Source organism: Oxyura jamaicensis, chromosome 15, assembly GCF_011077185.1.
Source record: "Oxyura jamaicensis isolate SHBP4307 breed ruddy duck chromosome 15, BPBGC_Ojam_1.0, whole genome shotgun sequence".
Taxonomy (NCBI): Eukaryota; Metazoa; Chordata; class Aves; order Anseriformes; family Anatidae; genus Oxyura; species Oxyura jamaicensis.
In genome coordinates, this window is record NC_048907.1 from 3,887,950 (window position 1) to 3,902,475 (window position 14,526).

The window sequence follows — 14,526 nt, forward strand, 5'->3', positions numbered from 1 at the left end:
CAGCAAAGAAAGAAGACGCGGGGTGTTCCTGCATTCGAAATATTTAAAAAAAGAGCCAGGCACAGGACAGGAGCTGGGCTATAGGTAGGGGGGTTGGGAGTCTGGGAAGCACGTGAACCTCTTGGGCCAGCTCTCTGCGCTCATTTTTCCTCTTCCTGCCCCACTTGTGCAGATGGGGAGGAAGGTCAACAGCACACTTGTCCTCGAGGAGCCCTGGCCTCGTCCCCATCTCACACAGGGACAGACCAAGCACGCGTTTTGCTCCATTCGCAAATTCTTGACAAACCTCAGGAGAGGCAGTTTGGGACTACCGGCCTCGGGGCTTTTAGAAACATGCCACGAGCAAAGGAAAAAAACAACTGGATAGACAGATACAGAAGTGATTGGGTTTAGGAAGTGAAAGCCTTTAAGTCCGTGGGTTTTTCAGACATCCCCCAAGGTTTTGTCATATTAATCTCTTAATGGGTTTATGGTAATTGTATACATGGCTACAGTAAGGCGGGTGATCCTTCTGCTGGGGCGTGCTCTTGTGCAGGAAAGGCTCTGCCCGAGATCAGGTTCGGATCCCTGGCTCAGGCACAGCTCCGACCGCAGCCGGACGGGGCCCTGCCCGCGGCTGCAGAGCCCTGGAGCAGCGGGCTGGATGTGCAGGAAGGCTCGAGCGTGCAGGGCCGTTAGGGTGCAGCAGCCATGTTTTAAATAGCCCAGCACTACAATAGTGGCAGCAAAGACAATTGCTGGAAAGGGAAAAGAAAAGGTCTCGTGCTGGCGCTGGGCTGCGCAGAGGACTCGGGCAACCCAGACTGCATTTCCAGCCCTGCCACTGACTGCTTGCGTGACCACGGGCACGTCACTAAATACTGATTGTTCTCCCTTTGTCATGTTCTGATGTGCAAGAGAGCCCAACAGAGTTTCCAAAGCTCCCTCAGCTCGCAGCCACCAGGACTGTCAGCACAGCAGCCACGTCCCCACATCACGAGGAGCAGGGACACAGACCTGGTGGCACTGCCACTTCTCCTCTGTGGACGTGCACGGGAAGGGACGTGGTGCAAGGCAGCAGCAAGGACACGTGCTCCCCCTCCAGACCCCAGCCTCTTACCTGCTTCTTCTTCAGCTTGGAGATCTGCTGCTCCACCATGGTGATCTCGCGGTCCACGCGGTCCATGTTCTGAATGAGCTCCTCCTTGGACAGCCGGGCCGGCAGCAGCTCCAGCTCGGCATCGGGGTGCGTAGGGCTCACGGGAGACACGGGCTCCAGTTTGCCAGGCAGGCCGCGATCCTGAGGAGCACAAAACAAGCAGGTCAGCTTTCCCAGCAGGCTTGGGATCCTCCTCTCACCCTCCCATACGAGCTGTGGCGGCTCCCTGGCCCAGTCCCAGCCCTCTAAGACACACGCACACCTCACGACGCCAGGCTAAGAGGTACCAGCTGCCACGTCACGGCTGTGCGCTGCAACCCTCAGCATCTCCAGAGGGCCCCAGCTTGGTCTCCCGGGGACGCTACAGCAGCTTGACCTCCTGCCAAAGCCTCCGAGGCTCCCACCACCTGCAGTCCTACGGGACCAAACCCATCGCTTGCGGGGCTGAACTCCGAGCACCGTCCCTTCACGTCGCAGCAGCCAGCTCACGGCTGCGCTTCCTCGAAAACGAGGTAGCCACAGACTTGTCCTCCTCTGACACAGCCCCGAACACGCTGGGAAAAAAACATTAACCACGCTGGCTGTGAGGGCAGCCCCCGGGAGGCGAGGGGACTGCCAGCTCCTTCGGGTCCTCCTCTACCTCCCGAAGTTCTTGGCAGGGTGGGGGGAGCCCCAGGTGCGAGATGTCCAACATCCTTCCAGAAACAGAGAGCGCAGAGGTAGATGAGGTCAGCTCCGATAAAAATAAACAGAAGTGATGGCAAACAGATTCCTGCAGACTCCAGGTAAAGCAGCTCTCAGCTCAGCAGGACCTTTCAAATCAGACCAGACGGATCAGCAAGACCTCTGCGGCCGTCAGAGGGGACAGCTCTCATTTCCCCTCTGCCTCCAGCTCGTGGTAAGTGCATTGAAACTTTCAGCTCCTTCTCCAGAAGTGACAACTTTGCTGATGCCACCGAGCCGACATCCCACGAGCAGCCTAGAGGCACAACGCCTCACCCACGCACCGCCCTTCGCTCCCCAAACTCCCAATTACTCGGAAGCCCAGCTCCCACAGACACGAGTTTCGTGCTTGGATGAGTTCACGCAGCCCTGATGAATGCACCTGGGATGGAGCAGCTGGGTGATAGCGACCGGCCGCGCCAACAAGAGCATGTTTTCCCTCCTGAGCAGCTGCTCCAAGGGCTCGGCGCTGTCCTCGTTAGCGGGGCTGCTGGGGCACACAGCCCCGTCTGAGCACGAGCAGCTCAAGGTGACCGCTTCGGAAGGGAGCTGGGAGAACTTCACAGCAAGAAGGGATGCGCCTGAGCTGGAGGGGCTGGTGTGGATGCTTCCTTCTGCGTGGTCACCGAGGGATATCCAGCACCAGGCCCAGATTTGGCTCTGCGCACGCCCAGAGCACCGTGGCTGTAAGGCACCAGCCCTGCCCCGACCCAGCTTTGCTGCGAGGTCCAAGGGGACCCCGGCACGCCCTGACCGGGGGCACCGCGCTCCCGTCTGGCAGCTGCCCAACACCTCAATTAAACCTTTATCTCTATGGTTGCCGAGCGGGGAGGATGGATTTTCTTTCCCCCTCAAGGGGGCAGGAAGCGGGGAAGAGGAGCTGCGGCTTGGTTTGTAACCTTAAACCGCTGCCAGACTGCGCAGAGCACCCTGCAGCTGCTCGGGAGGGGAGGGGACGGGGAAAGTAAACAAGGGAAGAAGTTCACACAACCTCGCTACCTTAATCACAGCGCGGGGACAAAGGCGACCTTGTTCTGCACCAACTGGCGCTGCCGTCCCGTCCTCCGCTCTGACTCACGGCCACGGGCGAGCGGCCAGCTCCCACCGCCCGACCCACAGCAGGTGGGCTGAGCACCAAACCCGACCCTGGCCGGCCCTCCTGAGGGCAGCAGGCTGACACGACGGGGCCTGGTGGTTCCAGGGTGGCACAGACCCCTCTGTGCTCTGCAGACAGCGGTGCACGTGGATGGTGGCCCGGGGTCACTCGTCGGCCACGTGGTTGCTCGCACCAAAGGCTGGTGCTGAGCACGCAGGGACACCGTGGCATGGTTCGAGCTCAGCATCTCATTAGCGCAGGGCTCACCGGGAAGCAGAAGCTCACACGGGGTGTCCTGACCACGTTGGCGGCTGTGATAAAAGAAACTCAACGAGCTCCAGCCCGGGGAGCCATGCCCACAGCCCCGCGCAGTCCCAGGGGACCTGGCTTCGAGCCGAGCTCTGCACTTTGCCCCCATCAGAGATGGGCAACGCCACTCACAGCAGCGCTGGAACTAAAGAAGGCGAGAGGACGCTTCTCAGCAAAGCGGCCGTGCCCTAGGACAGCATCACCCGAGAGCGCAGAGGCCCTGGAAAGCTAAGCTGGTTGTTGCCAGCAGCCCTCCGGAGGGACAACTAGAGGAGCGCTGAAGGTCTCTGGAGAAACCCAAAGAGCAGATCCCGTCTCAGTTTACGTCCCTAGGTTTAGACGGTCAGCCTGCTGCCGTGGGGAAGTAACGTTCCATGTCTCGTCCACGGGCGCGGTTTTTGTGTTGGTTTTTCTTTAAAGCCAAGAGGAGCAGCACAACAGCAAGAAGCAAAAGCCGTCAGCTGCTCCTGTAATCTGGTTCAGATTAAGAAACAGGGAGAGAAAGCAGCAGAGATTTGTAGGTGGGTAAACTCTTGAGGAAGCCAGAAAGCTACCTGCCAAAAAGGCAGGAGAGAAGGGCTTCCCGCTGCGCACGGGGAACAAAAGAGACGTTCTCGTGTTGGCCAATACACAAGACCGGGCATTTTTAATCCGCTACTTGGCACAAAAGCTTTGGTGAACTTTGCTGATAAGATTGTATCTTTTTACCTTTCAGAACGCGAAGCAAAATAGCAGCACAGCTACGTAAGGGGAAGAGCCGCAAGTCAGAGCACAAAACCCATCATCATCTTGTGCGATGGGATGATGACAGCAGTAACTCGAGGCAGCGTCCCTAGCCCTCAAATCGCTGGTCCTCGGCATTTCACCTCAAGTGAGGAGCAGCAAAAGGAATTAAAAAACAAAACCAAAGGCAAGAAAACTCCCCCGTGCAATTGTGAAGTCCAAAATGCAGAGCTCCCGGGGCGGGGTGACAGACCGTGAACAGGACATACAGTTCTGGGATGAGCCAAGAAAGAGAAGAGGTCTCAAGCCCACGCAGGCAGGCACCAAGGGACCTGGTGCCGGCTGTGATCCTCTGCTTCCCAGGACGCCGGGAGGAAGGACTGGAAACCCAAGCCACTGGCACAGCCGGTGCCTGTAGAAGCAGCCCCCATCCCGCCAGCCTCCCTCCTGCTGCCAGGTCTCCAAAGCACCTGCCGGGAGCAATGCCGAGGCACCGAGGCTCCAAACCAAGCCTCCAGCCCAGCGCTGATCCCTCGCAGCGCAAACCCCGCAGCCGGGGCAGGCGCCTGGATGCCTGCGAGGGAGGACCTGGGGATGCCAATGGCTGGGGGTGGTTGTGCTTGAACTACTGCTGCTTCCTCGCCCTCCGAGCGAGCCAAGAGATACTCCAGCACTTCGGAGAGCATCATAGCCAGGCTTTGGACAAGCGTAGAGCGGAATGTAAAATCCTTCTGATTACCGGGAAGTCACAGGCTTCGAAACCAGCACAAGGGGGAGAGTTGGAATAAATCTGCTGCAGGGAAGAAAACAATTACGGCATTACTCAAGTTGATATTTTCGCTGTAATTATACCGTTTCCGTGTGATTTGTTTTTATACGTGGCTAACAGCTACCGTAGTTCCTGTTGATTCCTGGCCTTGTTATTATGTGATTTGTGTGGTAACGAGGGTGGGCGAGGGGGGGGGAGCAGAAGCTGCACGCAGCTCCCTGCAGCAGGAGGAGATGCTGGCAGCAAGGAAAGCAGTTACCACTGGGAGAGTCAGGCAGCAAGGCCAGGCTTTGGGGGTGGTTCTCTTCTACGCACTTCCACTCCCAGCGCCGCGAGTACCAGGCACAGCCTCAGGCACGGCAAGTGGGACTGACGGGACGGCACAGCCACCAGCACCATCAGCACCATTCTGCCCCCAAAAACCAAAGGGAGGACTTGCGATGACACAGCCGAACCGCACCACGAAGCTGGCGACGTGGCAGAGCTGGGGACTCGTCCTCCCGGTCCCTTTCCAGGACCCACGGCTTGGAAAGCACGGCGCAGCTCGGCTGCTTGGGCAGCCCGGGGTGACCCACGGGGTGACCGGTGGCAGTGGGAACAGGGCTGTGTTACAGCCCCTGGTGCGGCGCTTGGCACGGACAGCGAGCCCACGCCTCCATCCCCTGGGCATTAAGGCAAAAACTAGCGTATAAATTCTTTAAAAAGCCAAACGCAGGCCAAAGGTTTCTTTTTTAAATTGGGAAAGCATCGAATACCACCTGAGAGATCAGCAATCCCAGGGTGACGGCACGGCACCGACGCTGACAGAGGAAAAACATCAAAAAGGCCCAAAACCAACATCCCCCGTCCCCGGAGAGCAGCACAAACACGGCGTTAGAGCCCGAGCAGTGAAAAGTACATCGAGTTATTACAATTCCTTTGTTTGCAGCCATCTGCTGCGCTAATGGCTCTTTCAGCAGCCCAATCCTTGAAACGGAGTTTTAATTCTTAACTACTCCTGGCTCGCAGCTCAGCCGCGGCCCCGCAGCGGCAGGCGAAGCAGGCTGGGCGAGCGCACGCGCTGCCGGACGCGGCTGCTGGGCGAGCTGGGGGCACCGCCTGCCAAAACCATCCCCGAGGAGAGCGCCGAGCAGTTCCGAGGACCAGGGGAACGGGACGAGGTGGCTGCGGGACCCGGGGGAATGGGATGAGGCGGCTGCGGGACGGAGCGGGCTCACCACGGTGCTGCAGACCCAAGGAGAGCAAAGGCAGCGCCGAGGCATCGCCCACCTCCTGCCTCCGTTCCCACACAGCAGGGCACGCGCAGGCAGGGCAGGTACCCAAAAAACATTCGCCTTCTGCAGCCCGGCACGGTGTCTCAGGGGACTCCACGAAGCCGGAGGTGAAGGAGCTGTCTGAAGACAAAGTCGTTTTTTTTTTTTTTGTTGTTGTTGTTGTTTTTTTTCTCGGTGTTTTTATTTTTCTTTTAAAGAAATGTGACTTTATGAGAAGGCGCACGACATTCCTTTCCCCTGTAACCCAGCTGAATTCCTCAGAGCCGGGGCAGAAAACATCCCAACAATTTTTCAGCTTGCACGAAAGTAGGTCAGAAAACTTCCCCAACGTTTCAACAGCTTGAAGCAATCGAATTGCAAAACCAGGAACAAACGCTGACCCTCCCTCCCTCCCCACCCCCTGCCAGCAGATTTACGAGGGTGGTAAAACCTTTCCAGTCGGTGTTACAGTTAAATGCACTAACCAGAGCAGAGCACCTCGTCTTGCAGAACTTGCTCGTGCTTAAAAAAGCCGTTCCGCAGCATTATGCTGAACAGATGCTGCCTCCGGAGCCGGGGATGGCGGGGTATGGCAGAAGCAGCAACAAGCGCGGAGACACGCGGCGAGAAGCTGAGGATAACGGGGCAGGTCTGGAAAACCTCGCTCAGACAAACTCCCAGCGAAGCCTAAGGCATTACACTGACAAATGGATGCTGTGCCTTTCATTACCTCCTTGCGTTTCCCCATTAGTGGATAATAATTGCATTGAACTCGCGCGTTCCCTACTGACTTCGGGAGTGATGAATTCTCACCTACCCGTCTCCTCGTTAGGACGAGGAGCTAATGGCTCCACCTCTCATTAAGGATTGCCCAACATTTCCTATTCGAAAATCCTGGATTTCCAACTGATTCCGAGTTTAAGAAATTAGCTGTCTGGGCTGCAATTTTCCATGCTGAATATTTGTTTCAGGCTTTTTTTTCCCCCTTCTAAATAGTAAATTTCAGCCAAAATAACTCTGCCTTTTCCAAGAACCAGTTTAGAGGAAAATACGCCTTTCTGCAATGCTGAGAAACATTCTGGAAACCTTTTCTTTGAGCATCTTCAGCAGCCCGAAGCTACGGAGCGGAGTCGATACATCTGGCAGGCTGCTCTGTGCCAGCGATGTGCCTTTTGCTAACTCGGAAAAAAAAAAGAATAAAATGCCCGAGTCAAGAGGAATAAAATCTCCTTTTGAAGCCCGCTTGCTCAGTGGAAGTGATTCGGAACTGAGCAAGCAAAGGCTGTCCCCAGGGGGCGGGTGGCAGGGAGCTGCGGCTCGCCCCACGCTCCTGCGAGGCCTGAAGCTGGCGTTTTGGGGAGAAAAACACGGATCTGGAAGGCAGCCCTGCCCCAGCCCCCTCCGCCTGCAAAGCTGGGCTCGTGGCCCCCCTGCCTGGTGGGGAAGGAGCTCGCTGGCGTGCTGGCAGCAGCAAGCGCCGTGAAATCTGGGAGGAAATGCAGGGCTGGGGCTGGGGGGGGGGGCACACGAAGCCCGAGACCACCCAGCAGGCGGCGGGGATGGAGCAGAGGAGCAAAGCACCTGCTGCTCGCGGACCGAGGCGGGCTGGGCACCCAGCAGAGGAACCAAACACACGGCACGGCTCATACAAAGCAGAGGCTGCATCCTGACCCTAGCAGCAAAGAAGCAGAGGGGGGGGGAATTGAGGTTGTCAGCATCACCTCCAGAGCAACAAGCCCTCCGACTCGTCAGTTTGCAGCTTTTAATAATGCACGGACCCAGCGGCCCCGCAGAGCATCGCTTCACCTGCGCTGCGGTCGCACCCAACGATGCGTGGCCCAGAACATCTTTGTCCCTGCAGCACACAAACCCCAAATCCTCGCCTGGCCTTTGCAAACCCCAAACCATTCCTTTACACGAGCAGGGCTCCTGAAAACCGAGTTACAATCAAAAACAACCAAACAAAAAAAACCACACACATTAGGAGCTACTGGAAGTATGCAGGGGGATTTTTTGAGAGGCTAAGGAAGAAAAGCCAGCCCACGGAAAGCTGCGCTGCGGCTTCCCACCAGGACTCGTGCGCAAGGCGCCCCGTGGCCAGGGCTCGAAGCAGCCCCACTTTCCCTGGAACCAACTGGCTTCTGGCAGCTTTCACAGGAACCTCTGAGTAATGGCCACGGCCTTCCACGGAAGCGCAGGACGCGGTGGCACGGCCCCACGTGGCCGTCACCCCTCAGCCCCACGGCTCGGGAGGGTTTTGCAGGCAAGCCCCGAGGACCGCAGCAGGCGCAGGAAATCTGCTCGCTGCCTCCGAGCCTCCTCCAGCGGCCCCGGGAGCATCCTGCCGCCAAACCGAGCCGCGTGCAGGGGAACTCAGTGGCCCCGAGTCAGGTGCAGTGGACAAACAGGGGGAAGAAGCACCTCCAGCCATCCCTGCTCGAGATGCCCCTCGTCTGGAAGGATTTGGACACCTCGCTCACTCCACGCCACCGAAAATTTTATCCTCCCCATGTTGTGTTTGGTTTTGCGACGCCACCTGTCCTCTTTTGACTGCCACAGGCAGCACAGCAAGGCCTGAGCCTTCCCAGCGCGCCAGCCGCGCAGGGTTGTAGCGCCGAGGTCCCGCTGATCCCTGCAGGCACGTTCCCTCTGACTGAGCATTTGAGGACGCAGGAACTGTTCCCTGGAAACCTGCGACGTCCTAAGCAGCACTCAAGAAGCCAGAGAAGCCCTCAAGCCCTGTGTGCCACGCTGAGAGCGTGCTAGAGTTTGCCTTTTGTCAAAAGGCCTCCGCGGAAGAAATTCTCTGCTTTTATACTAGCGCAGTCCTCATCTCGCAACAAATCCCATCCCACAAGCCGGCATCGGCGTGCAATAGTCCTGCAGAAGCAGGAGGCAGGCAAATGCATCCTCTTAAATCCACCCTCCACCAAGTGTGGCACCAAAAAACAACAACAAAGAAACCAAAAAAAAGCCAAAGAAGCATCCCACCTGGCATGGCTGCTCCAGCCAAAAAGCAGGCGGGCTGCAAGGCAGCTCCACGTGAGACTGCGCGGCGACACAGGCTGCGAATGCAGGGCCAGGTCCTGAGCCAGCTCAGCTCTCACTGCAGGGGCTGGGACACGCCAGCCCTTGCTCGGGACATCCATGGTGCTCCTGTTGCCCCCTGTGCTCGCAGACGGTGCTCCCCGGTTGTCATCTGCCCGGCCGAGCCCCCCGGTTCAGGACCCCCGGTTCAGGACCCCCGGCTCATTCCCTGGTGCCACCAGGTGCATCCTGGCATGGGGCCACGCAGCCGGGGGAGGGAAGCCCACCATGCCCGCTTCTGAAAACCTCGCTCGTTTGAAAATAAAAAAAAAAAATGAGGGGAAATGGAAAGACAAAAGCCCTTCTCAGCCTGGTGTTATCAAGCAGAGGAAATGAGACTTCTAAAGCTGCCATTCAGAGAGGAGTGGGGGGGAGAGAAATCCCACTCCAGACGCACTTGAGCGAACAGCTTTTGAAATGGAAATGTCGCTCTTCAGAAACATTTGAATTTCCTCCTATTGCCAGGGAGGAGGAAGGAGGAAGGAGGGAGCGGGGACTCCTCAGCCATGCAAATTCAAGCGCGGGCCCATTCACGCAGCACCCAGACGGCTGTGCCCGTGCGCAGGGATTTGTCGGGGAGTTCATCAGGAGCAGCACGAACACGGGGAAGCTGGCTTGAAGGGGCATCAGATTTAGAGGGAAGGCAATGAATGAAGACGGCTCTATTTAATCGCTGCAAGTGAGATATCCTCTACGGCGGCCCAGTCCCTGTTCCCTTCCTCCGTTCTCCCCTGGGCAAAGAGCGCCCAAATTGTTTTTCCCCAAACCCAGGGCACCGTGCTGTGAGAAAGAGCTTGACTGCTGGAGAAGGGAAGCGCGAGGAAGACCGACGATGGCATTAGCAGTGGCTGAGGTGTGCTGCGGGCCCAGCCCAACTCTCCTTTTGGCACCTTGCACCAAGCTGGGCACAGGCTGGGGGTCCCAGCACCAAGGTCCTGCCCTCTTCTAGCAGCTGCTCTTCAAACCGTGTGGGTTCTTCAGGGAAAGCCATTAACTGCTGCTCCTGCAGAGGTCCACCAAGCTCCTCTCACCAACCCCACGCTACCAGTTCGTTGCTGTGGCGCCTGCGGGGCCGTTTAGCATACCGGTGTGTTCCAGCCGTGCCCTCACATCAAGCACCAGGAGAAGTCTTCAACACATTTCTGACTCCAACACTCACCCACCACATGGCAAACGCTCTGACTCTGCAGGTCTTGTCTGCAAAAACCACAAATTCCAAGGCTGCCAGAAAACTGGACTTAAAAGCAATCCTCCAAAGACCTTTTTCTTATCCAAAATCTAGTTAGATCTCAAAAGTTCAATTTCCACCAGCGAGGTCTTGTTATTTTTGTTAGAACAGCTTGGTGCACACACACACACACGCCTTTCAAGACTGGAACACGCACGACACGAGAGGCAAACTCGACAGCCTGGAAACGGATACGGGTCAGTGGTGAACGCGACCTGCGAACTTCACCAGTTGAGATAATAAGCACAAAAACAAGCCCCGTTTTGATCAGGACTCCGAGCTGGTCGGCCTTCCATTTAGCGGTGGCTGCACTGGGAAACGTGTTTAAGTGTGAAACAAAGCACACTGCTCCTTGCACGCTTTGGGAAAAAATAAAAATAATAAAAAAAAAATCAGCCAACCTGAACAGGCTTTGGGGGAAAACAACCCTCCCTTCAAACAGCCTGTCGGGGCTTTTAATGAAGCTTCTCGTGGCCTCGCGGGTCCCCAGCACTGGTTTTGTAGCTCCCCGCTCGCTCCGGCATCGCTCCCTTAGGCGTCCCCAGCACGTGCGTGGGACACGGGGACAAGGCACCCGCTGTGACAGCGGTGCCCGCGGCCAGCCCTTGCACACACAGCCCCGACACAGCTCGGGGGACAGGGACAACCCCAAACAATGCCCCACGGAGCCGGGATATTCGCTGACAGCAGAGCACGGGTGGTGTAAAGCGAGCGTCAGCTGCGCTATCAATCACGGCCGGCCGGCGGCTGGGCTCAATGGTTTATTGTTCTAATAATTGTGCAGACACGTGGAAGGGGGAGCCTCGACACCGGCTGTTTGTTTGAGTAGCTGTTTCCTGCGCTGCTTTCCGTCAGGAGGCCGCGTCCCAAGCCCCGGCGGGGCTGGAGACCCCCCGGGACCCCACCAGCAGCAGGCCCAGGGCAGCCCTGCTCAGGGTCTCTGGGTTTCAGAACCACCACATCTCAAGTGTGACGCTCCTCGAGCATCAGAGCATTGCCACCAGGTAAAGACCAAGTGGGAAGAAGGCAGGACAACAGCTCTCCAGGCTCGGGGGCAGCACGGGCCTAGCTACAAGGCCTGCGGAGCGGCCTGAAATGCAGGCCCCGGCCTGGGCCCTTTCTGCAGAACAACATGAAGGCACCCCTGCCTTTCCAGGCCAGGATGTTAGAGAAAAAACCTTAATATCTCAGCTCCCATGGCAAGAATAAGCCCACAGTGAATCTGGTATTATCTGTTAGCAAAGCAGCAGCTTCCCACCAAGGCTGGAATTTCCATCTCGGTTTGGCAGGCACAGGGCTATGAAATGATTACTGTGTTTACTTTTCCTTTGCTAACTATAAAATCCCATTCCACTGCCCTGCCAAGAATGACTGAAGCTAATAAAATTCAGGCATTTGGAAGAAAGCAATAATAAACTTCCCTTTTGGGGCCTTTATGATGAAATTTCCCCACTCCAATCAGAGATTATGCTGTATTCATGAACACCAGTGATGTCTCCAAGTGCACCTAGATCGACTCAAATCAATATTTAGCTTTGCTAGAGACTATAAGCCTTTCTTCGTGTGGCTGCTGAAGGCTGGATCATTGAACTGCACAGCTATAAGAAGCCTTTGAAAGCACAGCTTGCAAGTAGAAGGCAGCCTATATGCGGGCATACATATATATAAATGCAGATTTTTCAATTACTTAAACTGTGAAAAATATATAGACACGAAACACGTATGTGTAATTTACATGCCCCCCAAATATATTGGAAGCTCTTAACAGAACAGTCTCTATATTTAATCACATACCTGCATGTTCTCCAGTAGCTTTTAGCACTTGGAGGCCTGTAACACTCCTGTGTTTACGTCTGCCTCTCGCCTGCCGCTGAGGCAGGAGCACGTTAGCTGCTGGGGGCTATCTGCTCTACGTCATACCTGCGATTGCTGGCACGAGATAAAATGAGGCAGACCTGAAAAACAGGCTGAAATAAAAGCCTGCACTTGCTTTGGTCCCGTAACCACGTGGGACGGCCTGCTTTGCACCAGGCGATGGCTCTCTCTTCAGCAGCCACGGGAAGGCCGACATCCCAGGCGGTGACCAGAATGCAGGAGCTATCAGCGCTCCTCCTCGGGGAGGAAGAAACCAGCCGTGCCCGTCACCAGCACGCCAGCAGGGGAGGAGAAGAGCCTGGGAGGCAGAGGAGAAGCTGGCTGCGGAGAGCACTGTGGGCTCTGCAGCCTGGGGCACCCCTGGGGGACACGGCAGAGGCTCCAGCGCCACAGGCAGGGAGCTCGTCAAGCTGTCTGAACAGACACACCGTACCCAAGTACCGTGCCTAAGGGAGGGCCCGACCGGCAACTAACATGAGCACAACCCAGGAGGAAGGCAGAGCACTCCCACAGAAGATGCTTGGTCAAAGATAACCAAAGAGAATAACAACCAGACCACGAGGAGGTGCCCCATGTCATTTCACCCCTCGCTGCTGCTCCCCCCCCCTTAATTTCTGCCTTGGATTGACCAAACCACGGGGCAGGACGGAGCACGGTGCTCCTGCCCCAAGCCAGCTCTGCAGCTGGGTAAAAGCACATTTCTAAGGGCAGAGGGAACAGGCTCCACCGCGTTCTCACTCTTTATCCTCTCGGAGAAAGGTGCCAAGAATTAGAATTACATTTTTTGAGAGCAGCAGAACAAGCCAAGGGCCTGTCAGCTTGTCCTAAAACAACCCCTCTGCTCGCAGAGCAGGCAGCCAGCATTCCTGACGCACACAAGTGTCCATCGGCCCCTCGCCCCCCCGGCAGTGCAAAGCTGCAATGCATTTTGTCATGGAGCAAGCCAGAAAACCCTCCGAATGTTCTCTGCCTAGAACACAGCCAAAGAGTTTTTACATTTAAAAAGCAGCTTTGGGTCCAAAAAGAAAGGAGGTTTTCAGAGTGATTATAACTAGGGCCTTTGGCACTCGACGGCTCCTCTCGTTATCGACGCTGAGGGTGTTGTTAGGAGATGAGGCTCCACGAAGCACGGAGGTGAAGTTACCGAGCTTCAGCAAGGGCTGTTGCCATGTTCAATATGTTATTACAGCTCCCAGCACCACAGGCACAGAGAGCAGCAACTCCTCTCTGCCAAATCCATCTCTGAAATCACTCCCCCACTCCATCCCCTCCAGCAACAGCAGGCGAACACCATCGATCGCTGCTGCAGCTCCAGCGCTTTCCGCCCAGCGCGGCGGTGGAAGGATTCAGCACGGAATGCCCTCCTCCTCAGAAAGGCAGCACGCAAAATTAATCTGATCGGTGTCACAACTCGCTGGCTTTTGTTGCATGAGTCAGAACCGTGGATTTACTGCGTTTCATAACGATGGAAAAGTACAGCCGGGCAGATGTGCTAGGTGCTGTACGTTCACGGCGGCGATGCCGAAGCGCTCCCCGGGCCTCTCGAAACCCCTCGGCGAGGGGGGGAGCGCAGCCGTGCCGACCGAGTGAGCCCAGCTTCATCTGTGATAAGATGTACGTGCTTGTGAGTCGGCAATAACTTCCTGCTGCCTCGTCGTTTGCACGAACCGGGCAGATCCCATGGAAGAATCACATACCCCGTCCCGGAGCGTGATGCCTCCGGAGCGAGCTGCAGCGATGCTCCCTGCCTCGCAGCGCACACAACCCCCTGCCAGCGGATTAGAAGCGAAGAATCCCCAAATCGGGCTGAAACTGCAGGGGGGGGAAGAAACAGCCAGAATGTCACAGCCTCTCAGTACCAGGACTGAATTCTTTCCTGGAAATGCGCGCCAGGCGTGGGTTTCTTTCTGCCCCGACTGCTTAAAACCTGACATTTCTGACTGACCACAGGCAGCCGGCACCAGCGGGCAGCACAGCCCTCGTCACCTGCGCTGCTCCTCGCCTTCGAGCTAGGGCACAGCTCCCGACACCGGGCACAGCTCCCGACACCAGGCACAGCTCCCGACACCAGGCACCGCTCCTCAGCTCCACCTGAGGGCTCAAAGTTAGGCAGCAAACTAGCTCTGGCTATCGCTTTCAGGAAATAACAGCAGGGCACATAACAATCCTCGCTGTTAAAGGAAAAAATGGGCTTCAAAAGCATTTTACTCCGTAACAGATGTACAAACACTTCAAAGACAGAAAAAAAAAAACACAACAATCACTGTGAATCCATGCAGCACACAGCTCGCGAGGCTGCTGCTGCAAGCACAACCACTGGCTGGA

General features: G+C 56.5%; 1 protein-coding gene across 14 annotated transcripts in view; it reads right to left on the reverse strand.

Moving 5' to 3' along the window:
* Positions 1-14,526, reverse strand: part of NCOR2 (nuclear receptor corepressor 2) — a 230,811-nt gene that overhangs the window by 119,373 nt on the left and 96,912 nt on the right. For all 14 annotated transcript variants that reach the window (XM_035341049.1, XM_035341048.1, XM_035341040.1 and 11 more), the window contains exon 5: positions 1,100-1,279. In XM_035341049.1, the coding sequence (XP_035196940.1) occupies positions 1,100-1,279 (180 nt within the window). The remainder of the gene's footprint in view (positions 1-1,099; positions 1,280-14,526) is intronic.